The sequence below is a fragment of the Taudactylus pleione genome, unplaced genomic scaffold (assembly GCF_031769625.1).
Source record: "Taudactylus pleione unplaced genomic scaffold, aTauple2 ptg000006l, whole genome shotgun sequence".
In the NCBI taxonomy this organism is placed as follows: Eukaryota; Metazoa; Chordata; class Amphibia; order Anura; family Myobatrachidae; genus Taudactylus; species Taudactylus pleione.
In genome coordinates this window covers 9,562,487-9,588,850 of record NW_028284409.1, presented here as the reverse complement: position 1 = coordinate 9,588,850, position 26,364 = coordinate 9,562,487, and the positions used below count along the sequence as shown (strand labels likewise).

General features: G+C 39.9%; 1 protein-coding gene across 7 annotated transcripts in view; it reads left to right on the top strand.

The window, feature by feature from the left end:
• Positions 1-26,364, top strand: part of AHI1 (Abelson helper integration site 1) — a 404,344-nt gene that overhangs the window by 30,753 nt on the left and 347,227 nt on the right. For all 7 annotated transcript variants that reach the window (XM_088452390.1, XM_088452372.1, XM_088452409.1 and 4 more), the window contains exons 3-6: positions 8,041-8,159; positions 9,746-10,293; positions 12,896-13,041; positions 17,150-17,348. In XM_088452390.1, coding sequence (XP_088308516.1) covers positions 8,041-8,159; positions 9,746-10,293; positions 12,896-13,041; positions 17,150-17,348 — 1,012 coding nt within the window. The remainder of the gene's footprint in view (positions 1-8,040; positions 8,160-9,745; positions 10,294-12,895; positions 13,042-17,149; positions 17,349-26,364) is intronic.

The following is a 26,364-nucleotide window of genomic DNA, read 5'->3' as shown; positions in this document are numbered from 1 at the left end:
GTGTGTAAAGGGGGGTATCCACTAGGCGATTTTTTGCAAGCGATAGCACAACAACGACGTCATTATTGTGCAATCGCTTGCAAATCGCGCATACATCGGGCATGTTTTGGTCGGAAGCAACCAGCGATGCGTGTGCACGCTGGTCGCTTCCGACATCTATCATCGCCCGTACATGCTGGTCAACCTGACGATCCCGTCAGGTTCAGCATGTGCCGGGATGATGGATGTGCCTGGACTGAACGAGGGAACGTTCAGTCTAGGCACATCACTAGATATACAAACGGGAGCACGACCGCAATGTAGTAATCGTGCTCTCGTTTGTATATCTAGTAGTGGATACCCACCTTAAGGAGAACAGTGCAGCTACAAGAAATCTGTAGGGGCTCTTCTTGGAATTAAACAGATGATGATTAATAACCTCACTTAACCCAGAGGTATTATCGGCAGGGCCGGATTAAGGTCTGTGGGGGACCCTGGGCAAGAAATGTGTGGGGGCCCAAATCAATAAATGTTGCAGTGTTCTCTCCAGGCTGTTTTCTGTGGGCGCATCTCCCGGGAGAAACAGGCTGCCGTCTGGCACTTCCCCCCCCGCCCCAATGCACCGCATTACCAGTCACCCTCAATGTGTCCTTGTTGCCACGGACATGTATGCCGGATGCGACGCCGAGCTGCGCCGACGTCAAGTTCTTCACATTGGAGGCTCCGTGGCCACCGGCAATATGGACAAGTTAGTGAAGATTTCAGGAGGCGGGGGGAAGTGCCGGGCAGGGACGCGGTATTGGGGAAGGGGGAGGGGCAGGGGATGCTGGATTGGGGCAGGGGGAGGTGCCAGGCAGGGGACACAGCATTGGGTCAGGGGAGAGTGCCGAGCAGGGGATGTGGCATTGGGGCGGGGGTAGTTGTCAATCACAGTGCAGGGGCGGTGTCAGGCTGGAGGGCAAAGATCCCTCCTCCTGTATAAAAGTTCAGATGGGAACAGTCACCTGAACTGATTAAAGAGAGCCTGCAATTGGGACCAGTATCTGTAGAGCTGTATAAAAAATATATTCTGTGTAGCCTGCAAGTGGGGACAGTATCTGGGCCTCTAAGAAGAGAATTAATATATAAATTGTTATTTCAAGTTTAAAGCATTATAAGGTCAGAATTGAAAACATTTTATTATTGCGAAGGCCCCCACCCCGCTAGAAAAATTTTATGGGGAGAATACTGAAGTTGTGTGTGTGTGTGTGTGTGTGTGTGTGTGTGTGTATATATATATATATATATATATATATATATATATATATATACATACATACATACATATAGTCAGGTGCATAAATATTGGGACATTGACAGAATTTTCATATTTTGGCCTCTACTCACCACCACAATGGCTTTGAAATGAAACAAACAAGATGTGCTTTAACTGCTGACTTTCAGATTTAATTTGAGGGTAGTTACATCCAAATCAGGTGAATGGTGTAGGAATTACAACGGTTTCTATATGTGCCTTCCACTTTTTAAGGGGCCAAAAGTAATGGGACAAACTAAACAATCCTAAATCTAACTTTCACTTTTTAATACTTTGTTGCAAATCCTTTGCAGGCAATTACAGCCTGAAGTCTGGAACGCATAGACATCACCAGACGCTGGGTTTCATCCCTGGTGATGCTCTGCCAGGCCTCTACTGCAAATGTCTTCAGTTCTTGGGGCATTTTCCCTTCAGTTTTGTCTTCATCAAGTGAAATGCATGCTCAATCAGACTCAGGTCAGGGGATTGACTTGGCCATTGCATAACATTCCACTTTTTAGCCTTAAAAAACTCTTTGGTTGCTTTTGAAGTATGCTTCGGGTCATTGTCCATCTGCACTGTGAAGCGCCGACCAATGAGTTTTGTAGCATTAGACTGAATATGAGCATATAAAATTGCCCAAAACACTTCAGAATTCATTCTGCTGCTTTTGTCAGCAGTCACATCATCAATAAATACAAGGGAACCAGTTCCATTGGCAGCCATACATGCCCACGCCATGACACTACCACCACCATGCTTCACTGATGAGGTGGCATGTTTGGATCATGAGCAGTTCCTTTCCTTCTCCATTCTCTTCCCATCACTCTGGTACAAGTGGAGCTTTGTCTCATCTGTCCATAGGATGTTGTTCCACAACTATAATGGCTTTTTTAGATGTTGTGGCAAACTCTAATCTGGTCTTCCTGTTTTTGAGGCTCACCAATTGTTTACATCTTGTGGTGAACCCTCTATATTCACTTTTGTGAAGTCTTCTCTTGATTGTTGACTTAGACACATATACACCTACCTTCTGGAGAGTGTTCTTGATTTGGCCAACTGTTGTGAAGGGGTTTTTCTTCACCAGGGAAATAATTCTTCTGTCTTCCACCACAGTTGTTTTCCATGGTCTTCCAGGTCTTTTGGTGTTGCTGAGCTCTCTGGTGCATTCTTTCTTTTTAAGAATGTTCCAAACAGTTGATTTGGCCACACCTAATGTTTTTGCTATCTCTCTGATGGGTTTGTTTTGATTTTTCAGCCTAATGATGGCTTGCTTCACTGATAGTGACAGCTCTTTGGATCTCATATTGAAAGTCGACAGAAACTGATTCCAAATGCAAATGTCACACCTAGAATCACCTCCAGACCTTTTACCTGCTTAATTGGTAATGAAATAACGAGGGAATAGCCCACACCTGTCCAAGAAATAGCTTTTGAGTTGATAGTCCCATTACTTTTGGCCCCTTAAAAAGAGGGAGGCACATATACAAACCATTGTAATTCCTACACCGTTCACCTGATGTGGATGTAATTACCCTCAAATTAAATCGGAAAGTCTGCAGTTAAAGCACATCTTGTTTGTTTCATTTCAAAGCCATTGCGGTGGTGAATAGAGGCCAAAATATGAAAATTCTGTCAATGTCCCAATATTTATGCACCTGACTGTACGTGAAAATGATAATAGGATTGGAGTTAATTTTCACAAACTCTCAGAACTAAAACAACAAGCCACCTTCATGTCGACTGTTCAGCAGCAACTACTGTCTAAGGTAGACGATCTGGAAAACAGATCCAGGATCAACAATCTGCGACTTCTTGGTCTCAAGGAAACAATTAAAGGCACTGATCTTACTAAATTCCTTCAAACTGATCTCCCAGAACTGCTTGGTATCTCGACTGAGCTAAATAACTTTGAGATCGAGCAAGCTCACAGACTGGGACCCTTTCGAGACTCTGACACCTCGCGTCCTCGAGCTGTCATATTTAAATGCCTAAATTTCCATCACAAGGATCTCATATGGTCGACTGCTCGACAAAAGGGCCCTATCCATTGGAGAGGCCAGCGCATCCTCCTATTCCAGGACTGTTCTGCGGAGGACGCCAGAGCACATAGAAACATGTCCCCTGTTTGCTCACAACTCATCAAACTAGGAACTCGTTTCGCTCTCGTGTTCCCAGCTAGACTTTGCCTATATTCTCCTCAAGGGCCTAGAGATTTCACAGAAGTTGCTGATGCACAAGCTTTTCTTAATGAAGAAAATGAAGCCTCTGGATTCTCTACGATGGACCATAATGACAGATCCTGTGATGATGCCCTTCATCTACTTTGTTACTTTGTATATCTGAGATGTGTCTGAATTTTGGTATTACGGAGAGAATGTACTTACCCATTTTCTAACTTTTTACTATCTACATTATCTAATTTCAACATTGTGTAATGTCTTCCCACCTTAGATTTTGCACATGGAATGTTAGGAGGATACACACCCCAGTGAAGAGAAGATGCATATTGACATATCTTAATAAACTTAAATCTGATGTTACCTATTTACAGGAAACCCATTTAACTCCCACAGAACATGCCAAACTAAACACACTGCATCACCAGGTGTTAGCCTCCTCATCTTATGGTTCTAAATCACGTAGTGCAGTAATAGTACTACGAAAGGGAATTCAATATAATATCCATTCCACGGATTTAGATCAAAATGGTCGGTACATTCTCATGGACATCACTTTAGATGGCACTAGATACTGCTTATGTAATGTATATGGCCTTAATATATATAATAAATCCAATAAGTTATATTCCTTTGCTGACTCCAAGATTATATTAGGGGATGACTTCAATTTGGTAGCTTCTCCGGTCCTAGACGGGAAAACCTCATCTCGTTCCTCTCCTAAACAACCAAAAATAGGCTTAAATTATATGGCCACAGAACTTCATCTATTAGACATGTGGAGAACGAGACACCCCACATACCTAGAATACACATACTACTCAGCCACTCACAACATGTTTTCCAGGCTTGACTATTTTTATTTATCCAATTCAATATCTTCACTGGTTATTGATACATCTATTGAGATGATATCCATATCTGATCACGCCCCAGTTTGGATAGATATTCAAGGAAAATTTCTTTTAGGACCATATACCCAATGGCGTTTTCCAGCAAAACTTGCCTCTTCACTCAAATTTAAATCAATGCTGGAGTCCGCCTGGGCCACATATGAAATTAATAATCAGGCACATAAAGATAATCCATACTTATACTGGCAAACTGCTAAGGCGGTGATAAGAGGTGACATAATTTATTTTATGAAAAATATAGGAATGAGCAAGATGCTGCTTATAGATCTGCACAAACCTCTTTAACGTCTGCCTTTCAAGCCCTTAAAGCTTCTCCTTCACCGCTGACTAGAGCTACGTATAACAAGTGCAAACTAATTTTTGATCAAATCCTTACCCAAATGGATGACAAATACATCTACTCAGGTAAACTTCACTTATGCAGACATGGCAATAAAGCTAGCAGGCTCCTTTCTAACATATTACGGGAAAATAGGTTGCATAATAATATTGCAGCACTTAAAGATGAACACTCCACCACACATTTCAAAGGTGAAGGTATAGCAAATATTTTTTTTCGCTACTACCAGAAACTCTATTCCCAGGACTCAATAGACACTCACCAAAAAAACGCTCTTTGGAAATCACACACTTTGTCACAGATTTCTTCCACACAGGCAGAGAACCTGACTAATAAAATTACTCATACAGAAGTTGATCAAGTTATAAGATCTCTCAAAACATTTAAAGCCCCTGGCCCAGGTGGCCTCAGCGGGGAATTCTTTAAAATACTGTGCCCCCAAATCGTAGAGACTTTAATGTATTCAGTTCTATAATAGAAAATAGATCTGCTCCCCAATATTTTAACTCAGCCACTGTAAAAGTTCTCCCGAAGTCAGGTAGAGATCCCCTTTTACCTTCTTCGTTTAGACCTATTTCTCTACTTAACGTAGAATATAAACTGCTGATAAAAATATTAGTAGAACGACTTAAGGTGATCCTTCCGTCAATCATCCACCCTGACCAAACTGGATTTATTTGGGGAAGAAACTTGGTTACAAATATTAGAACGGTCCTCTCGGTTTTACAGTTTTTACAAGAAGACGGGGCGGGTGATCCCAGGTTCCTGTTATCTTTAGATGCGGAAAAAGCGTTTCATCTGGTAACCTGGGATCACCTGTTTGAATCTTTGCTTCGTTTTGGCGTACCCACCCTTTTCACTGAAATTATATTGCCCTTGTATACTTCCTCCACTACCCAGATTCTCACCAACAAATATTTATCTCCACCGTTTTGCATTCTGAGAGGGACAAGGCAGGTTTGCCCGCTTTCCCCACTCCTGTTTGCAATTGCGCTTGAGCCATTGGCGATGGCAATGAGGCAAAATATGGAGGTAAAGGGTATTGATAATAGAGACCAAACCTGTAAATTATCTTTATTTGCAGACAATATGATGCTCTTTATGTCGGACCCCTTATGCTCTATCCCTGCACTTCTGGGTATAATTGACATGTTTAGCTCCTTCGCAGGTTATCACATTAATGTGGATAAATCTGAATTGCTTCCCATTAATGCGTCTACCTTCCTATCCTCACACCCTCTAATAGCTTCTCTTTTCACAATTGCAACACTTAAACTCAAATATCTAGGCATATTTATACCTGCTCAACTATCCGCACTTTATGCTATCAACTTCTCTACGCTGCTGAATAGATAAAATTCCCAATTTCTGCATTGGAAAAACCTTAAACTTTCTCTTCTTGGATGAGTGTGATAAAGAGTGTAATATTCCCGAAATTAACATATCTCCTACAGACTTTACCAATTACACTAACGAAAGCAGATATATTGAAATATACACAAATATTTTTCACATTTATTTGGAAGTATCAGAAGCCTAGGATGACACGCTCTCCAGCTTATGTACCAAAGAAAAAGGGAGGGCTAGGTGTCCAAATAATGATGCCTTCGCGAAATCCGCTTTATTCCGATATATAACAGACTGGTTATTACGCACCGAACACTATACTAATTCGGCCCTAGAAGAAGCTTTATTCCACCCTTATGCCCCAGCAGCTTTGCTGCACTCACCAAAAGCAAACATCCCTTTGAGGTTCTGCACCAATATATTGTTTTGGGATACTTATATTGCATGGTTGAAGGTTAACGCACATTTAAAGAAAAACCCCTTATCATCTCCCCATATCCCTTTGTGGGGTAACCCAGTTTTGCTCCCTTCTTTTGATAATCCTCTTTTCAGACAGGAGTCAAAAAGGTATAATCAACATTAAGGATGTATTTGACCCAGGCGGCACTTTACTTTCTTTTACACAGTATTGTTGACCAAGCATGTATCTATACATGCTTGGTCAACAATAGCAGAAGCATGGCATACAGAAATACCCGAGCTGTGTGATTTTGAATCCATTATTGTAAACTTAGATTGTGTTATACCTTGCTTTAAATCAGCACGGTTACAAGAGATACATCTCAGGATTCTTAATCGCACGTATATATCCCCGTCTCAAAGGCACTATTTTGTACCACTAGAGGAAGGAAATTGTGTAAAATGTAATTGTTCCAATGCCTATCTTTCATATAATCTCTGGTACTGCAGAAAGATCCATAGATTCTGGAATAAAATTTGGTATTATTTTAACTTTACCCTACCTCTTCAGCTATCTAAAAATGCTGCAGCTCTTCTATTTGCTGAATTCTCGATATGGGAGACTAAATCCTCTTTGGATTTATGGAAACCCTCTTTGGGGGTCATGGTTACAGTGGTCAAACAACTCATTCTTAAATATTGGATCATACGATCAGCACTCACATTAAATGAATGGAAAACTGCACTGCTGGAGGTTCTTTATGGTGAAAGACGAATGGCTATTCTGAACATTGAAAAGGGAGTGCAGATTTTTCTCCAAAAAATGGGTACCTTACATACAGTACTTTCCAACTCAAACTCAGAATAATATATGGAAAGTTTTTGAACATACGGATTGGTTTATGCTAAGACGCATTACTTAGAATAATTTCTGTTCTTCTATATGTGCTTCTCTTCATAGACCTCACTTTGCCAAATTGTCTTTTTCCCCCCACTTATTTCTACGTTTATCTTATTCTCTTCTCTCCTTTTGTTACATTCTTATGACGACATGGGCTATAATATAATATAATAGTTGAGTAACTTTATGCAGTTTGACTGATACTGATTATATGTTGTAATAGAATTTTTTATTTCTCCTTTTTTAGTTCTAGATCTTATAGACCTTATGCTGTGGTATAATGTGTTGATTTATCTACAATTTATGCAGTTTCTGTTTTTCTAATATGTTATTGTATTTTCGGATACTCTTTTTCTGTACTATGAAATCATTTCAAATCCAGTTTGCTCTAAGCTCTAAAAAAATGAAAAAAAACAATAACAGTAACTTTGTGTATTGTTAGTTTCAAGAAACAGACCAGTTGTATTTTGGATGGTTTTATTATATTCAATTCTTGGATTGTACAATGTCTTTTGCTGTTCAATAAACAGATTTATTAAAAAAAAAATATATATATAGAATTTTTATATTATTATTTGATGAGTGACTGATATCTATTTGTATCTTGGCAGATTCAGTATTATATTACATGTGCAATTTGTATTTGTTTTACTATGTACTGTGTCCTGACATTGCTATGTTTGCAGTAGAGAGTGAGGCAAAAGCCCGAACAAAAGCACATTTTGATGAGATTTTCCAGAGATATGTTGCCCTATCAGATATTAAAAAATCCAAAAAGAAGAGATTACCTCAAGAAGAACATATAGTAAGTTTTGTTGCTCTAATTAAATGCATATGTATTTTTTTTTGTAAATGTATTAATTATGTATGTTAATATTTATGCTGCCTGAATTACATGATATTAAAGAAAGTGAAAAAATACAAATATACAAAAAAGCTTTAATATTTCTTCAGAGTTAGCCATACTTTATATGAACTGCCCAGAGTTTTCCATATGGGACCTATTCATTGTTATTACTTGAATGCCCCACATAAATTAAGTGTCTTAACTGGCCGCAATTTCTGGTGGCCAACAACAATTCAGTATTGCTCATGTGCTGGGGTAACTGCTCTAAAAAGCAGCTGTCCTGCAATCTCACTCTTTCACAGCTAATTAGCAGCAGCAAAGGTTTACACTGACAGACAGTGTGCGCACAGAGGGAACAGAAGTAAGCCGGGGAGATCCCTCTTTGCACTCCGGATCTCTTTCCAATACGAAGGAGCTAGGCTCAGTGGGATAATGCGATATGATGATGGTGTTAGTTTCTGCTGTCAAGCTCTGAAAATGTTCAGTTTTTGGAGCTTGATGAATAAACAATAGCCACATGAGGACTATAATGATGAATGGGCCCAACATGCGGAAACATCTGTTTCCACATGCACCACTCTAGTGTCACCCAGCAGGTGCACAGGTGTATTTATTACTCACTGACACATTTTAAAAGATCCACAGGTGGCGCTAATTATTTCACTTGTGATTCTGTGAGGAGACCTGGAAAACATGCACTGTTTTGGGTCCTGAGGACAGAGTTTGAGAACCTGTGCCTTAGTGGATAGGCCCTAAACCATTTAGCAATTGCAAAGTTCGGATGTCAGCTTTTGTCGATTTTACAATTAGTGCAAAGTAAACTTTACTGGATCATGATAATTGTAAAACTCTTCATTGTTCACATAGACAAACAAGGCAACCATAGTTATCACATTAGGACCAATTTCCTGCTTCAGTGTACTTAACATAAGCAACGTATCCACTGTCCAAGATTTTACTTCAAGCTATTACCTATTAATCTCTCTTCTCCTATAGTAGTTCTCTTCTCGGCAGCCTAATTACAAGTAAGGGACAAGCTCCAAAAGAGGGAATGTAGTAAATTATATAGATTAATGATATGTCTGTTTCCAACAGTAAGAATCTTGGAAATGGCAAATAATTTGTGACATTTTCCAGTTTGGTGCTTTCATATATCCTAGTGAGAAGATATAATGGTCAAATTGCTTGTAAGGAAGCCTTTGGTTAATTATAGACAGCATATTGAATTTCCCAAATTTCTTCTGTTGCATTTTAAAACGTTGTGAGCTGAAATACATAAGCTATTTGAGTAATCCTTAATTTTGTGGATCTTCAATTGCCAATGTAATTTTAAGGCGATAAGGAAATGGAAAATGTGTTTTGTTGCCTTTTCATCATTTTCTCTTTTATTAAAATTAACTTACTATTATTGTTTTTAGTTATACAGCTACTTATTCCACATTGTCAGCAGAGGCTTTTCACATATCTCTTAATTATGAAAGAAACAGTGTTTCAAGTTGCAAATATTTTAGCTTAATTAAAAGTATTTCCTGTTTTTTACTCAGCTGGAAACATTCAACAATCAACTTGATCTTCAGCAAGATAGTGCACATAAAGCAGTAACGAACAACACTGAAGAGGAAAGTCCAAGGTTTACAAATAGTAAGTTGAGTGAACTTATCCCGGGAATTCAGAAAGAAAGTAATGTCAGCTTCAAAGAGCACAAAGAACCAAGGGCTGAAAAGAGGAGGAAAAAGAGAATTCAAGAGATTCAACAAACTAACCCTAATGAACACCAGAAATTGGATAACAGCAACATATCCTATCTTGAAGGACAGCAATTAAAAAGTGTTACAAAGAAGAATCGAACAATTTCAACAGAAGAGAGCATCCCAAATGATTTTGATGATGAAGACCAACTCATTGAAGCTTATAGACTTCAAGTATCTCAGGAGGAATCAAATGAAATCAAAGAGAAGATAAAAAAGAAACTAAAGGCTCATCTCTCTGAACATTTTAGCAAGGATGAAAAGGAGTATGTTCTATTGAACAATAAAACTGAGAAGAAAAAGAAAAAAAAAAGGGATTTGGTGGAAATGGAGCCGGAAACAAGGTGTGTGTATTTATTTTATATTAATGGCTTCTTAGATCTTTATTTCTTTCTTCAATAGTTGCATTTGGTTTTTGGGATTTGAGGGCTTTTGACTGAAGTCATTCAGAAAATAGCATTCTGCAATTACGCAATGTTTATTTAACAGGGAATTTGTGGTCTTTTATTGAACACATAGTAAGGCCATCCTTAAAAGTTTTAGGTGTAAAAGCCCTTCTACTGGACAAAATGGGTGTTATAGACTATAATCTATAACAACACATAATTTCTGACATATTTGATCTGATTGACTTCCTTTTAGGTGTTTGATAGCTGAACAACCTACCTGATTTACAGTGCTTCCACTGTCTGGTCTTGCACTATTAGTTTGCACTTAGTCTTATGTTTTCTTTAGGTATTGTCCCCTACAAAATTTGTTCTGACTGACTTACTAAGAGAAGGTGTCTGGTTGCTTGAAACACAGCACTTTCTGTTTCGTCTACCATATTTTGGCACAAATAAATTATAGTTAGTTTCATGGTTTCTGACTGATTGGATGAGTGGACATTGTACTCTGACATTTTTCCCATCAGTATTTTGGCTGTTGAATCCATGTTTTATAAGGCAAAAGTTTTTCCAGATATTGTTATGGAGGATCATGCTCCGCGCAAGGAAGCCAAGTTCAGTCAAAAGGTATCATAGGGTGTGGAAGACATAATATATAGGGGTATTCAATATGGAGCGAAAACTTCGTTTTTGCGATGTTTTCGCACCAATGACATCATTTTCGGAGGTTTTGGTTTTACACCGTATTCAATTTCAAATACTTTTCGCTGGTTCGGAAACCCTTTGAAAAAAAACGGGATAACTTTTCATCACTGAATAGGTGGCGAAAAAAAGTGCAGAATTGGGGTTTAGGGGTGCAGGCTTAAAAAAAAGCCTGCACCCCTGGGAATGACACTTTAAAAATAACTGTGTCAAAAAAAGTTAAAAAAAAAATAGGGACACCCCAAAAAATGTATTTAAAAATTGGGGTGAAAAAAAATAAATTGGGAAAATAGTGTTTAAAAATAGGGAAATAGGTTCAGGGCTATTCTGCAAGTATGTGGCAGGTGTTTTCTAGAATAGGCTATTAGCGGCATAGTTGCAGAATTTTTAAAAACTTACTTTAGGAACATAAAAATATGCTAGTACCCATTTTCATATACCCCAAATTTGATGGGACCACTTAAAAAAACGAAAGAAAAAAAACCTAAGTGCTCTTCTGCAACACTTCTTCAATGTCGGGAAAAAACACCTGCTGTGGCTATTTAAATCCCCGACTTTCATTTGCAGGCTAAAACGGGGGTACCAATAGTGATCCCCCATGTTTTTACAACTTTAGGGAGGTCCTAAAATTTATTCCAGGAAAATTTAGTTTTTTTACGCAGATCCCACTTCGCAGCTTCCCGTTTTCGTAGGTTTTATATTGAATACGGGGATAAAGCGGGTGCGCACCCAATACTTTATCCCAGGAAAAACTACGATGTGGAGCAAAAAGTCAAGCACGGACTTTTCGCTCCCATATTGATTACCCCTCATAGTCTGTGGTGCTGGAAGAAAAATTTCCTACCTCTTCATTTAATTTAGTGAGTTGGCTTGTGTTGTGCAGCAAGGCCTCTAAATTTGTATTTAAAGTTTCCTGTCTTGGCTCTCTTGGTTTTCTTTCAGTAGAAAGTTGCACTTCTACCATTTTTGCAGGTGCAATTTCCCATCAGTTCTCTAATCGCTCCTCGGAATTTAACCCTAGTCTTGATGGCTTTTGCATTCTGTGGAGTTAAGGTTTTTTATATGGAAGACAGACTTTCTTTTGACTAGATCTACAGCATGGAGGGTGTCTATGCTAGGAATAGATCTCAATATCTCAGTTTTCATGATGTTAGGGCTGTTCTTCGGACAAAGGCAAAGGCGGTGTCCAAGATCCAATTAAATTAGGACACTCTGAACCCTGCATTGCACGGAAATCAGTACTCCAAATTAGAGAGATTCCTTCACTTGTTGGACTTTCTCAGGACTACGAATATCCATGTAAATAGGACTCTTGAGTTTTACAAAACAGATTATCCTTTATAATGCTGTTAAGAGAAGAAAATGGTCCCATGGGCATGTTGTGGGTTTGTAGCAAGAGGTGCAAAATATTCTGAGTTTGCATATGGATTGTGCACTCCATATTTAGTCATATTTTTTGCACCAAGCATGGGGTAGGTGTAAGTGACGTTACTAGTGATGATGGCTGTTTTTGCGGCTTGGAGTTGTTTGATCACATAGCTGCATATGACTCAGAATACAGGCGGATAGTAACATAGGATTGGATTGCAGTAGGTGTCTGAAATTGTGACTGCTTTACATGTCACGCAGAATCAGGCCTATAGCACAGTTTGAATTACTCCAGGCTGAGGCTCTATACCCCCAAAGGTCTAGGGTTCCCAGTGGACTCAGAAAAGCATTTAATAGGAGTGTAAAAATCCCACTTTTTTTAAATGGTACATTTTAAGTTTATTTAAGTTTAGTATTTAAGAGATGTATGGACAATTCAAGTCTGCCTAGTACAATGATGATACTCATTTGATCCTGTGTTTTTATTTAGTGTGATGTCTCTCTCTGAACTGCAAGCCACTCCAGCAGAGATACAGGACCAGACTCAGTCACAAGCATTTCTAAATAATGCTGTAAAACAGGAAGATGATGTCCCTAGAGTTAAAGTCAAGAAGACTAAGCGAAAGTCCAGAGCAGGTTGGTATTCTATCAACTGTGCTTGTGCGATGTGCAGTGCTTTCTGTATATGAAATACAAATAAGTTTGGCAGCAAGTGGAAGCTTCCAGTGAAGTTATCTGTCTGCCTCCCAAGATTTTCTGAGAATTCTGAAGACACTACCTTTTCTAATGGGTCACTAAATGAACCTAAATGCATATATATTTCATATAACTTAACCAGAAGTATTTATGTTTAATGAGCAGGAAATCTAATAAATAACATGAACGATGGATGCAGTCTGCTGCCACCCCATGAAATACTTCGACAGCACTGGTCTAGATTGACTTTTCTGCTGGACTGTTGTCTGCAAATGGTGAATCATTAAAACAAGTTCTATAATGCAGAGTTATATATTGGAATTGTAAAAGTAAAAGGTCCAGATGTAAACATACCTATCTATTCAGGCGAATACGCAGGATTTCTAGGGGGGATTCCAAATGCTTGATTTTAGAGCAAGTGTGGCCAGCCCATGATTAGCACTTAACTAGCTATACTCTACCTCATACAAAGTGCAGTGTATGCAGGGCCGAGACCCACAGCAAACCCTTAGATGTGGCAGTAGGGCCAGTCCACCTTAGTTGGGCGTGTGCAACATTTCCGTTCTGTCTCTTGTACTGCATGTTATGGCTACTGCTCTAGTAAAATCATATTCTTTACTACTGCTATTGTGGGCCTAATTTCAGCTGCTAGCTGGGCAGGAAGGGAGGTTTCTGGGCAACTGGAAACCCCTCTGAATTTACCTATGGAAATACTTTACTGACTTAACTCTGAACTGCATAAAATATAGTAAAATCCACATATATCTCCATGAAGAAAGGATGCTAAACTCTCGAATGTTTGTAAAATAAAGTTTATTCATGGATAAACATACCAAATAACAATAAAATGTTGCAGCACTGTAAAGCTTGAGCCTGATTGGAATTAAGTATCTTTATAGTTAAAGATATTAGATCAAAGACCAAAAAAGGGACATTGAATAGCTTTACTTAGTATTGCTAAAACACAATGGGCCATATTCAATTTGGCTGTGAAAAGTCGGAATCGGCGATAAATTATCGCCCATGACGTCATTTTTGCATGTTTGAATCATCCCCGTATTCAATTTCAAAGACTTTTTGCCGGTGCGAAAAGTCTTTGAAAAAAGACAGGAATAAGTTTTCACCATGTTTTACATGGCAAAAAAAAGTGCAGAATTGAGGTTTAGGGGTGCAGGCTTAAAAAAATTGCCTGCACCCCTGGGAATAGCCCCTAAAAATGAATTGTGCCAAAAAAAGTTTTTTTAAAAAAATAGGGACACCCCAAAAAAAGTGTTTAATTTTGGGGTTAAAAAATAAATAAATTATGGGGAACACGTTTTTAATAACGAAATTAATTCAGGAGGGGTTCCCAAGTATGCGGCAGGTGTTTAAAAGAATGCGGGTGGTAGCGGCAGGTGCATTTTTGAAGGATTTTCAAAATGCACTTTAGGGACTTAAAAATATGCTTACCCCCATTTTCATGTACCCCAAATTTGATATAGTTATTTTTCCAAAAAATAAAAAAATCTAAGTGCTATTCTTCACCACTTCTTCATAGCCGCAAATATGCACCTGCCGCGGCTATTGCAAACCCCGACTTCCTTCAGCAGGCAAAATGGGGGTACCCATAGTGATCCCTCATGTCTGGACATCTTTAGGGGGGTCCCAGGCACATTTCCCGAAAATTCACGTTTTTTATTTTCGCAGATCCAAGTTTCGCCAGGTCCCCAGCACAGACTTTTCGCTCACATATTGAATATGGCCCAATGTATGTTTGAATATAAATATATAAATTAATCTGTAAAAATATACATGAAGGATATGATGAAATGGTTTTGTTCACGAACAACACTGGCCATGTAGAGGCTTATTTGTACGTCTGTTTTTTTGTGTATGATATACATTTCTGTGCTGCAACAAAAATGTGTACGCATACATGCTTATGTTGAGGCTTGAGTACATGTTGAAGCTTATTCATGTGATTGTGATACAGATGCACCTGTTAGGAGGTGTGTCTCTTGCAATGATAATGATTATCATAAGCATCACTAATGCTGGGCATACACTATACAATTATCTGTCAGATAATTGTCCAATCTGGCTGGTTGGAATGAAACTCTGGTAATGTATGGGAGCAAATGACAATCGATTTTATATGGTTTTAAACACTGGAAAGCAGACATAAATGATTGTTCAAATTGGTTAAATTTATTTTATTTATTCAATTTGTCTGAACAACCATTTTTGGCTATTTTCCAGTGTTTGTGAACAAATGTTCAATTGTTATTTGCTCCCATACATTACCAGATTTTCATTCCAACCAGCCAGATTGGACAGATATCTGACAGATAATTGTATAGTGTATGCCCAGCATAAGTAGCCACTGTTGATTGGGTATTGACCCCTCCAGATAATATTAATTAACTCAGCATCGTGCTTTTATTATATGAAGTCCAGTTGTCTTTTTGCATTTTTGACATTTCTGTTTGTGCCCATTTGATTTTTAAGGGGTAAAACAACTGTTATTATATTTCATTTTATTTCTTTTAATGGGTATTTAGCTTTCACATTTATTTACACTGTAAAGACAATATTCTCTCCTGTGTATTTCACACTTCATTATGTTTTTATATTGTGTACAAAAAGGATAATGTGGCTTTAACACAATCAAGCCATTTCTCTGCTTTTCCTGCACAAACTGCACGCTTTCATGGAGGTATAAGAATACACACTTATTACATCTGACGTATGTCTGATGGAAATGCTAATTTCAGTTGGATGCATTGTGAGATACATACTACTCAATTTATGCACACAAGTACACTTTTTATTTGCGTGAACCTTTTTTTCTTTTTTCCTACATATTTTTTGCACACTTCTAAATGAATACTTAGAATTTGATAGACCAGCAATATATCAAGCAGTTAGATTTCTAAACACTTTTTCAACAGTTCAGAGACGACTAAAGTTTGCTGTACGACATACAATTTTTCAGTAACATTTAAATAAAGTTATGGGATTATATACTGTTCCTAAGTACAACTGATTTAGCACTGATACCGTAATTACTTTGAATAATATATATGGAATTGTCAATATGTCCATTTTATAACTGCTTCTTTGTTCCTAATTAGAGTCAGTATTTTATTATTTACCCATTGATTGTTTATCTTTTATTTAGCAATGTTATTGTTTGATACTTTCATTATAGTTATTTCTAGCTAATTCAAAGCATTAATTATATATGCAGTGTTTTTAGTGAACATTACCATTTAAACGTGAGAATCCCGGATCATACTTATTTTATAAAGATTAATTAATTTACTGCTGCAACATATTGTTATTCATTTCTACCTTTTTTTTTCTACCCCCTCCCTTTTTTTTCTTAAAGATATAATGATGTCATGAAATAGTGACAACAAAACAGCATAATGTATAATAACTTATTTGTTGGGGCTGAAAATTGTTTGCTTAAATAAGCTTTTCTCTATGCAACTTAGTTGTTCTGGATTTGTGGCCACTCTAACCTCCAGTGTAGAGGTTAAAATATTTTTTCTTTTGTTAAATAGTTGGGTAGAATAATCTCATCTCAGGGTTTTTTGCTCTCTTATCACCCCACACATATGACCATGGGGTTATCTGTTGACCAGATTTCCCTCCCTGCAGTATCCTATTTAAGATGATTTTAATGATGGTATTGTGCTGTATATCAAGAGTCATAATTAAAAAAAAAATAAAAAAATTATAATGGTAATACTTTTTAATAATTGTTTTTCATGATTTGTAAACGAGTTAATGGAAAATGCTGCATCAGTTTATGTATTCATTCAAGAGAATGGGTAGGGAAATAGAGTTTTACTGAAAAATGGCAGCCGACACTAACCAACTTCTGAATTATGTTATTACGGGAAGTACTGGACAGTACAGCTTACCGTTCTCTACAACATGCCAAAATATTGTTTTCAGCTTTAGTTCCACTTTCATTGTTGGCTTCTAAAACTTGCTCATCTCATGTCTGTTCCATATTCCACTCAATCCATACCAACAAAAACAATATTCATATTGATAGATGACATCACAAAAACTGATGCAGGTGAGGATGGTGAAAATAGAAGCAGTGCTAGACATATATATGATGACAGCTTGATGTTGGCAGTTTTCATCCATCGCGCTGATAAGCTGAAAACCAACATCATGACATCACGGCCTGTGGTTAAGATTCATATCATGGATCAGCAAACAGGAGACTATGTCAAGAAAGAGAACAGGTAACATTCATCTAATTTTATTTCTCTTCTGTTTTTCACCCCAAAATATTCTCATATATATTTTCATTTAATCATGACAGTGATAATACATCAGCACTATTTTTATCAGATGAGGCATTGTTTCTTTGTTTGATTCGTCTGGAAATATCTTTTACATGACCTCTGAGAATGTTCAAGCACTTTTGCAGGGAGAAAAATGCTCTTTAACTGCCTATTAAGCAGAGAATGCGCCCACAAATGTGCATTCTCCACATCTTTAATCTTTAAGTAATTTTCTCCTGAAAAACTAAATCTTGGGTTTGCATGTAAAAGTATAGGTGTAGATGGCACTGCAAGGACATGGATGCATGTTTTAGATTTTAATGACTCATTATTTTTGTTCAGTTATTGTTTTTGTCAAGTGTGCAAGTTAAAAACTCGATTTATATTTCAATCTGGGTGACACTGATACCATGGGGCTAGAACTGGCACTCTGGAGCTCTCAGTCTGAAGCCCCTCTCTAACACTTGCTCACTGGATCTCCAGTATATCTAAGTGCCCAATGAGTATTAACCCTGTTTGGTGGTGTATATTCTCAATGAGTTTAGTGGAACTGGTGTCAAGCTGCATTCTCCACAGTCCCCTGTATACACTATTTCAGCAATTGAAATACAGTGAAGGAGGGTCCCAACTATGCTAGCACTTATTAGCTCATTTTTTTTCAGTGGCGGGAGTGCTTCTAAGCTGTGCAAAAAATAGACCCAGCATCCTCTCGCTCCTACTGTGCCATGCACAGTATTTTCATCTCACAGCTTTTTTTTTTACAACTCTGGATCAAAAAGCATCTTTTAATAGGATATATGCTACTATGAAAATAGTAGCTAGTTCGGGATCTATCCTATTTACAGCTAGCTCCCATTGTAAAGTATTCCCCTGTGGTTGATACCTCTTCCTTAACAGGCTTTACCTCGGAAACCTGCTAGAATTCTTCTTCACTGACATTCCTGTACGGCTGTGAAAAACATCTTCCACATTTTCTCTGTTCTGGGTGTACAATTCTTGGCTGAAGCTCCTCGGTTTACCTCACAATAAAGCTCCTCTTAGTGACTTAACTTTTGGAAAACTCTATGTGGCTGAGTAGCTGTTTGTTCAGTGTAATTCTTGTGAAAGACTGTGCTTTTATCGGTACTATTAAATGTTTGTATCTGCCAGTGCTTTATCTTTAACTTTTAATTCTGTACCAGAATAGCTTCAAGGGGGTAGATTACGAAGATATAATTGTGCAAAGCCGTCGATAATCTGCTTAAAAAAGACTGATTTAGCATTAATTGTGCCCTTTGAAATCCATCTGGAAAAACTGCCATTCATAGGCAGCTTTGTAAAACCACGTCTTAGTAGATCTAACCCCAGATTTTCCTTTATTCTCACTTATGGTAACATTTTTTGCTCTGTATCCTTTCCACAATGTTGGATAACAAGACCAAATCCAAATCTACACATGGAGGTATATTTACTAAAGTGCTGGTTTTTAGAAGTGGAGATGTTGCACATAGCAACCAATCAGCTTCTACTTAACATGTATCTAGCGCCTTCTAGAAGATAATAGCTAGAATCTGATTGGTTGCTGTGGGCAACATCTCCACTTATTTATTTATTACCAGTTATTTATATAGCGCACACATATTCTGCAGTGCTTTGTCCATTCACAGTTTCTGCTCCAGAGGAGCTTACAGTCTATATTCCCTACCACATGTACACGCACACACATACACACTAGGGTCAATTTTTGTTAGCAGCCAATTAAACCTACAAGTATAGTTTTGGAATGTGGGAGGAACCGGAGCACCCAGAGGAAACCCACGCAAGCACAGGGAGAATATACAAACTCCACACAGTTAGGGCTGCAGTGGGAATCAAACCCATAACCTCAGTGCTGTGAGGCAGTAATGCTAACCATTACACCATCTGTGCTACCCACTTCTAAAAACCCGCACTTTAGTAAATATACCCCAAGGAGTAGGAAAATCTAATTTAATCTACTGTACCTATTCCAGATGCCAAACAAAGCACTTGTATGCATGGCAGTAAACAGATGCCTACTGTGCAGGTTTTATAGCATCTGGAGAGGACACAGCTAAGATGGATGATCCAGCTTTGGCAAGATACTGTACTTCGCTCAATCTACTGAGCTAACAAAATTCACTTTATGCACTCAGTGGGTGAGTGAAAATTTTCCTTCAACCTCGCAGGGGAATTCCACCTAAAATTTGTTAGACCCAGTCTCTGTGATGCAAGTTGAACCCCACTAATCAAAGACTTCAGTAAAATCTGTTATGAGGTTGGCGTGTGTTTCCTATTCACTGACAAGTCTTATTGACATTTTCTTATTTCAGAGACCACAGAAGCGTGATCATGTAGACCAGGTTTTCTACAAGGAGGATTCTGAGTTCTCACCTCAAGAGAAGGGTGACTAATGGGAGGTTCCAATTTTGATGACCATTCTGGGTTTAAAGAGGAGTCTGTAGTCTTTTAGTGCCTGATTCTGAGCCGAACGCAGTTCTGAATGTGACCGTATTTGCCGATCATTTTCATACTGCCCATGCATTGCAGGGTGCATACAGGCCTTTAGGAACCTACGAGCGATTCAGAGTCATACGTATCTCAGCCATTTCTCTGCAGCCACTTGATGGGTGTTTCTGGATGGTAATTGGGTGGTAACATTGTGAATGCATTGGCTTGTGGCCATTTACTTGCTATTATGAATTGTGCTTATGTATTCTGAATGCAAAATTTAGTTGCATCTCCTTCATCTTGCATGGGATAGCTGTAAATGCTGATAACAATGGTGACAGCTACTCTCAGGAATGGAAGAGTTGTGCGTTGCCAGCATATAGATGTGTACAACTCAGAATGTGAGAGTTGCGCGCTGCCAGCATATACTGTAGATGTGTACAACTCAGAATGTGCGCAGCAGGTGTCCAGAACCAGCCCTCAGTACTGCATGTTAGATCTGAAGGAATATCCAAAACCTTTGCCATTTTTATTCAGAAAGATAAAGATGCAGGTGATGACATTTCCAGCTGTCCAAAATGTTTCGGCAGACTTTGTCTAAACCAGAGGGGAGGTTTCAAATCCTTGGTAGATTTTCTAATCTGTTTCCTTTGGACCAAATTACAAATTGAGAGTTGAAATGCACAATACCCATTCCAGGTGCTGCATCATTTCTGGAGAGCACGTATAGGAAATATGAAAGTACTGTAAAATCCATCTATTCGTAGAGAGATTAGGGTTTGTGCGCTCTAATCGTCAGAGTTGGGTAATATAGATAGGAGCAGCTAAATGGTCGGGTCACCACTCAACCCCGAAATCAACATATAAATAAACAAGCATAGAGCTTTAGACCAACAAGCGCTCACAACCAATCCACTAAATGTCACTGTACGCAGTTAAAATATGTATATGTCACAGCTCCCCACATCAGTTAGTGAAAAACCGATAGTAAATTGAATGAGATATAAGAATTGAAAATAACTGGTCATTCAAGAACATAAAATGACATTTTAATTGTAAATACAATTCAGACAGAGCAGTCCAAATGTACACTAAAATAAATGAGTTGAACTGAACAAAATAGATAAAAAAATAATAAAATATGTAGTATCCACAGTGAATACACAATCAGTGAAAATCACCTCAATAAATTAAACTAACGTAATCCACTGCTATAGTGGAACTGATCCTAATATGGCAATATGCAATATATCAATAAAAATGATGCGATGAACAGACATATGTACAGACGAGCGGAGGCAAGTCACCCTCACCCGCCCCGGGATCAGTGCCAGATTAACAATGGGGCGGATGGAGCTACAGCTCCAGGCCTCCACATAAAAATAGGCCCATTGTCATGACAACATGATGTCGACTGGCCATCTGCTCTCCACACAGTCAGCCATAAATCATAAGTATAAAAATTGTATTTCTATTTACCTCACAAAATTAAGCATTTTTTGTATTTTACATATTTAGGGAGACATTGGGGCTGAGAGTATAGTGGAGTACACGCCCACATGGCACTGGCCACACCCACACAGCACTGGTCACGCCTCCTCTCTTCTCATCATAGGCCCTTGGTCATTTTCAGCTCCAGGCCCATGTGGCCCTCAATCCGGCCCTGCCCGGGATGGTGAGCCCGCCGACGGTGAGGTGATTGCCCTGGTTCGCTGTGTCCCCCATGTGCGTGAGGCTGACAGGCGCGCCTGACACCGCCGCGAGTGAGGGTGCAAGACTCAGCGGCAGCAGGGCAGGTAGCAGTCTCCTGCCCTGCTGCCGCTGACACTTGCACCCTCGGCCGCGGCGGTGTCAGGCGCGCCTGTCAGCCTCACGCACACGGGGGACACAGCGAGCCAGGGCGCTCACCTCACCGTTGGCGGGCTCACCATCCCGGGGCGGGTGATGGTGACTTGCCTCCGCTCGTCTGTCACAGACTGACAGGTTGTTCTCCTGCCAGGGAACCTCCAGCATTTATCCGGATAACAGTGCAGCAGTCTGTGCGGGCCCTGGCTACTGCAGAGCCAGGGTCATCCATATCCCTACCCCACAGATCAGGCTATCTACAGTAAAGTGCCTCTCAAGATTGAAATTGCATTGTTTATTATATTATAATATTCAGTCCAGTAGGACATATACAGGACACGGCCAATTCATGGTGTATCAAGACTAATGTACAACCACAGTGTTTACTTTCAAGTTTTAATCATCTCCTTTTCTATGAGACTCTGCTACCTTTGACTGTAACATTATTTGTCAAGCGATTGGAATATCTACTACTCGGTGCATCAAGAATCAAGCACCACTAAAGCATTTTAATTTCAAGACCTATGGTCGATCATCTTTTTCACTACAAGACTCGACCATATTAAACAGTAATAATCCTGCCTATCGATTAGAATATTCCAACACCCCTTTTTGTTGATACAGATACCACTGTATCATCCTCACCTGTCCACATTTCTTTCCCCTCCTTATGTCTCACATACATATGTCTGTCCATCGCATCATTTTTATTGATATATTGCATATTGCCATATTAGGATCAGTTCCACTATAGCAGTGGATTACGTTAGTTTAATTTATTGAGGTGATTTTCACTGATTGTGTATTCACTGTGGATACTACATATTTTATTATTTTTTTTATCTATTTTGTTCAGTTCAACTCATTTATTTTAGTGTACATTTGGACTGCTCTGTCTGAATTGTATTTACAATTAAAATGTCATTTTATGTTCTTGAATGACCAGTTATTTTCAATTCTTATATCTCATTCAATTTACTATCGGTTTTTCACTAACTGATGTGGGGATCTGTGACATATGCATATTTTAACTGCGTACAGTGACATTTAGTGGATTGGTTGTGAGCGCTTGTTGGTCTAAAGCTCTATGCTTGTTTATTTATATGTTAAAATCCATCTATGTAGCTGCTGGCACCCGTGTTTATTCTCGTTATCTACTGCTTTGGTCAAAAAGACTGTTGGAAAATTGTCTGAACAACTTGTTGAGGAATTGCAATATGTTGGTTCTAAGACTAAAAGTGCATACACACGTAACGATTTTTTGAACGATTTAACTATAACGACGTTGGTATCGATCAATCGTTGAAAAAATCATTCCGTTTCTGAGTTATAACGATGAACGATTATCGTTCATGCTTGTTCCCGTTTGTAGTTCATTCTGACTGACCAACTGAACGATTTTCATTAAGGGACGTTACAAAAATCGTTTGTAGTTCAAAAAATCGTTCATTACACTTTAAAAAATCTGACAGATAATCTTGGTAACAAACTCGTGTGTGTATGCAGCTTTAGTTGTTGCCATTACTCGAGCATAATTCAGAGGCATCAGAAAACCTTGGTGATGTGGCTGTGGATACTTTGTTCTTGGATATACGCTTTAGCAGTGCTTACTAGGCGAGCAGACGTGTCCTAAATATAAAAAAAAAAGGAATCCCTACCTTTTTAGTCTATTTTTTACTTGAGCTTGATAAAAGTCAAGCCACGATGGGAAAGAATTTGTCCCTCCTGATGAACAAAAGCACTGACATTTTTTTTTTTTGATTCCTTTATAAGTCAGTTATGCCTCCTCTTCAGACTTTTGGATAATAAGGATAATAAAGAGGGGTTATATCCTAGATCTCCAGGGCCGTCTTCCAAGATTCTTTTTCACATGCATCCCCAAGAAAAGGGCCAAAGATTAGCTTTTAGCCCTTTAGTCCTTCTACCTTCAAAGGTGAGTGTTCTGGTTCTGGAAGAATAGAAGATTCAGGAGTATTATTCTGACCTATTCCTTGTATAAAACTTGGACATGTCATAGCTCCCCATCTTGAACCTGAAATTTTTAAACACCAGTCCTAATGTGAAAATGTTAAATATGGATTCCGTTTGGGGGTGTGTGGCTTAGCTGAGTATGGAGTAGGCATCAGAGTTTTAGTCCCGCTGAAACTCTGATTTTTTTTCTTTCCTGACTCCCTGGTGGTCTAGGGCTGAATTTTGCACCTGTGGTGCATTAACCCTCTCTGCTGCTCCGGTCGGAGTTTGGACTCCCTTTCTGCCCGCTGGCCTTACTTACCTGCTCTGTGCGGTGACAGACACAGTCTGCTGTGTGTCTACAGTTGCGGCCGCATCTCCGCCTGCCTTGCCACCTCTAAGTGCCTGACTTGTTGCAGCCTCCGGTGTACAGAGTCCGTGCTTCGGAGGTCCTGTGTGTGGGGTGCAGGACTCCCTGCTGGATCTTCCACGCCGCTAATTCCCGCTGCCGTTATCTTGGGTGTGAGGCTCCTTGCTGTGTCTGTTAGTGTTTGCATTCCGTCTGTCACTGGAACTCCTGTGGTGCCTGTGATCGCAATCTACTGCCCATACAGCATGGTAGGCTGTTCCCAGAGTATTGTGGCCCCTGAGTCTGGGTGGCTGGACTGGCTCTCCCCTGGATTATTCAAGTTACAGAGCCTGACAGAGCCTTTACTTGGTTACAGCACAGTCCTGGCTTCAGGGTGTCCTTTTGCCCTCCATATCTTCCCAGCTGGAAGTTGCAGCCAGTGTGTGATAATATATATCCTGTGCATGTCCTTCTCCGCTGTGGTGTGCTGAATTTGGGGTGCTCTTTTTGGATTAATTAGCTATACAGTGCTCCCCCCTCCAACAAACCCACCTGGTTCTAACTCTCCTTCACCCCTGCAGTTATTTTTCAGATGCACCCCAAGGTGAATTCCCTCAGTCCACACATTAAGTCTTACAGACTATCTCTGCATCTGAACAGCGTGTCACAGATGAAATTGGGCAATTGCAGGTGGATATCTCTGCTTCGTCATGATTTACAGAAATTCTGTGAAAGAGTGGGCGAGGCTGAGCATCGTATATCTGATTTGGAGGATCTCTATTCCATGAAAGTTACTGTTGTGGACCTATCATCTCAGATTGTTAAGGCCAAATTATCTCATATGGAGGGTCGGCTAAGGCGTAATAATAATATCCGTTTTGTAGGTCTTCCTGAACGTGTCGCTCCTGAAAATTTTCTGGATGATTGGCTAATTCAGGTTTTTACTTATGACTCTTTTAGCCCCCAATTTGCTGTGGAATGTGCACGTAGTCTCCATTCACAACCTCCTCCAGCTGTTGCTCCATCTCAGACTTTTATCGCTCGTCCTTTGCATTTTAAGGACCCGGACACAGTACTCCTGTTGGCTTACACTCGTGGTCCGCTTCAATATGAAAATCACTGTGTCTGTTTATCTGGACTTTATGCTAGAGGTGCAGATAAGCCGCTCTCAGGTCAAAAGAAAGCTTCAAAACCAAATGCTGTATTCCATGTTGTTTCCGGCCCAGATGCGGATGACTAGTTGAAACGGCAATCTCAAGCCCCTCGCTGAAAGGTCTATGATTAGTTGTCCGCTATATATATTCCATTTTGTTTAATTTAGGGTTAATATTATCATTAAGCACCTTTTCAAATTCATGTCAAGGATATGTTGAGTTATTGGTATTATGGGTGTCATTATTCCGACAGGGAATGTACTAATACTATGGGAGTACTATGCTAGAAATAGCTTTAGGGTTTCCTTTCTCTCCCTAAACTCCCAATTGCTTGTATGTTTGTTATTTTTATTTGATTTAGCTGTTAGCTATATCCAGGTATACCGCAGGGGATGTAGTCATGTGACTGTCACAATCCTGACATCGGAATGCCGGCTAGGGATTCATAATAGGTGTCGGTATTTTGACGCCCATCATAATCCCGACACCGGAACGCCATGGACACCATCCCGAACGAAGACTAGTCTGGGGCACCCATAGTGTTAGCCGCGGGGGGAAGGCATAGGATTAGGGAGTCTTAATGGGGTTAGGTTTTGGGGGGGGGGATTTAGGTTAGGCACCCCTAGGGGGGAGGGTTAGTGTTAGGCACCCCCCCAGGAGGATTAGGTTTAGGAAGCGGTAAGGGAGGGGTTAGGGTTAGGCATCCCGGAATGGATATGAAAGGTTCGATTCCCGTCAGCGGCAGCCCGACATGAGCAGAGTTCGAAGCAGCGGAAGCTCGACAGCACTGGAAATCCCGATCGTGGATAGGTGAGTATCTTCTAACCTAGCCTAACCCCCCTAACCCTCCTTAGGGGTGCCTAACCCTAACTTCCCCCCCCAAGTAACTAACCCTAATCCCCCCTCTAAGTGCCTAACCCTAACCACCCCCTTCCCCGATGCCTAAACCTAAGTCCCCCAGGGGGGTGCCTAACCCTAAGTCCCCCCCGGGGGTGCCTATCCCTAACCTTCCCCCCCCTAGCCCAACCCTCCCGGGGGGGTGCCTAGCCCTAAGTCCCCCCCGGGAGCCCTAAACCTAACCCTCCCCCCCCGCGGCTGTCCACTCGCGGCGCCCGGCATCACTACGATCGTGATGCCGGGCGCCGGTCTCCCGGCGTCGGGGAAATGCGGGCGTCTACATCTAGACGCCCGGCATTTCACCCTTGCCGGGATATGACAGTCGGGAAGC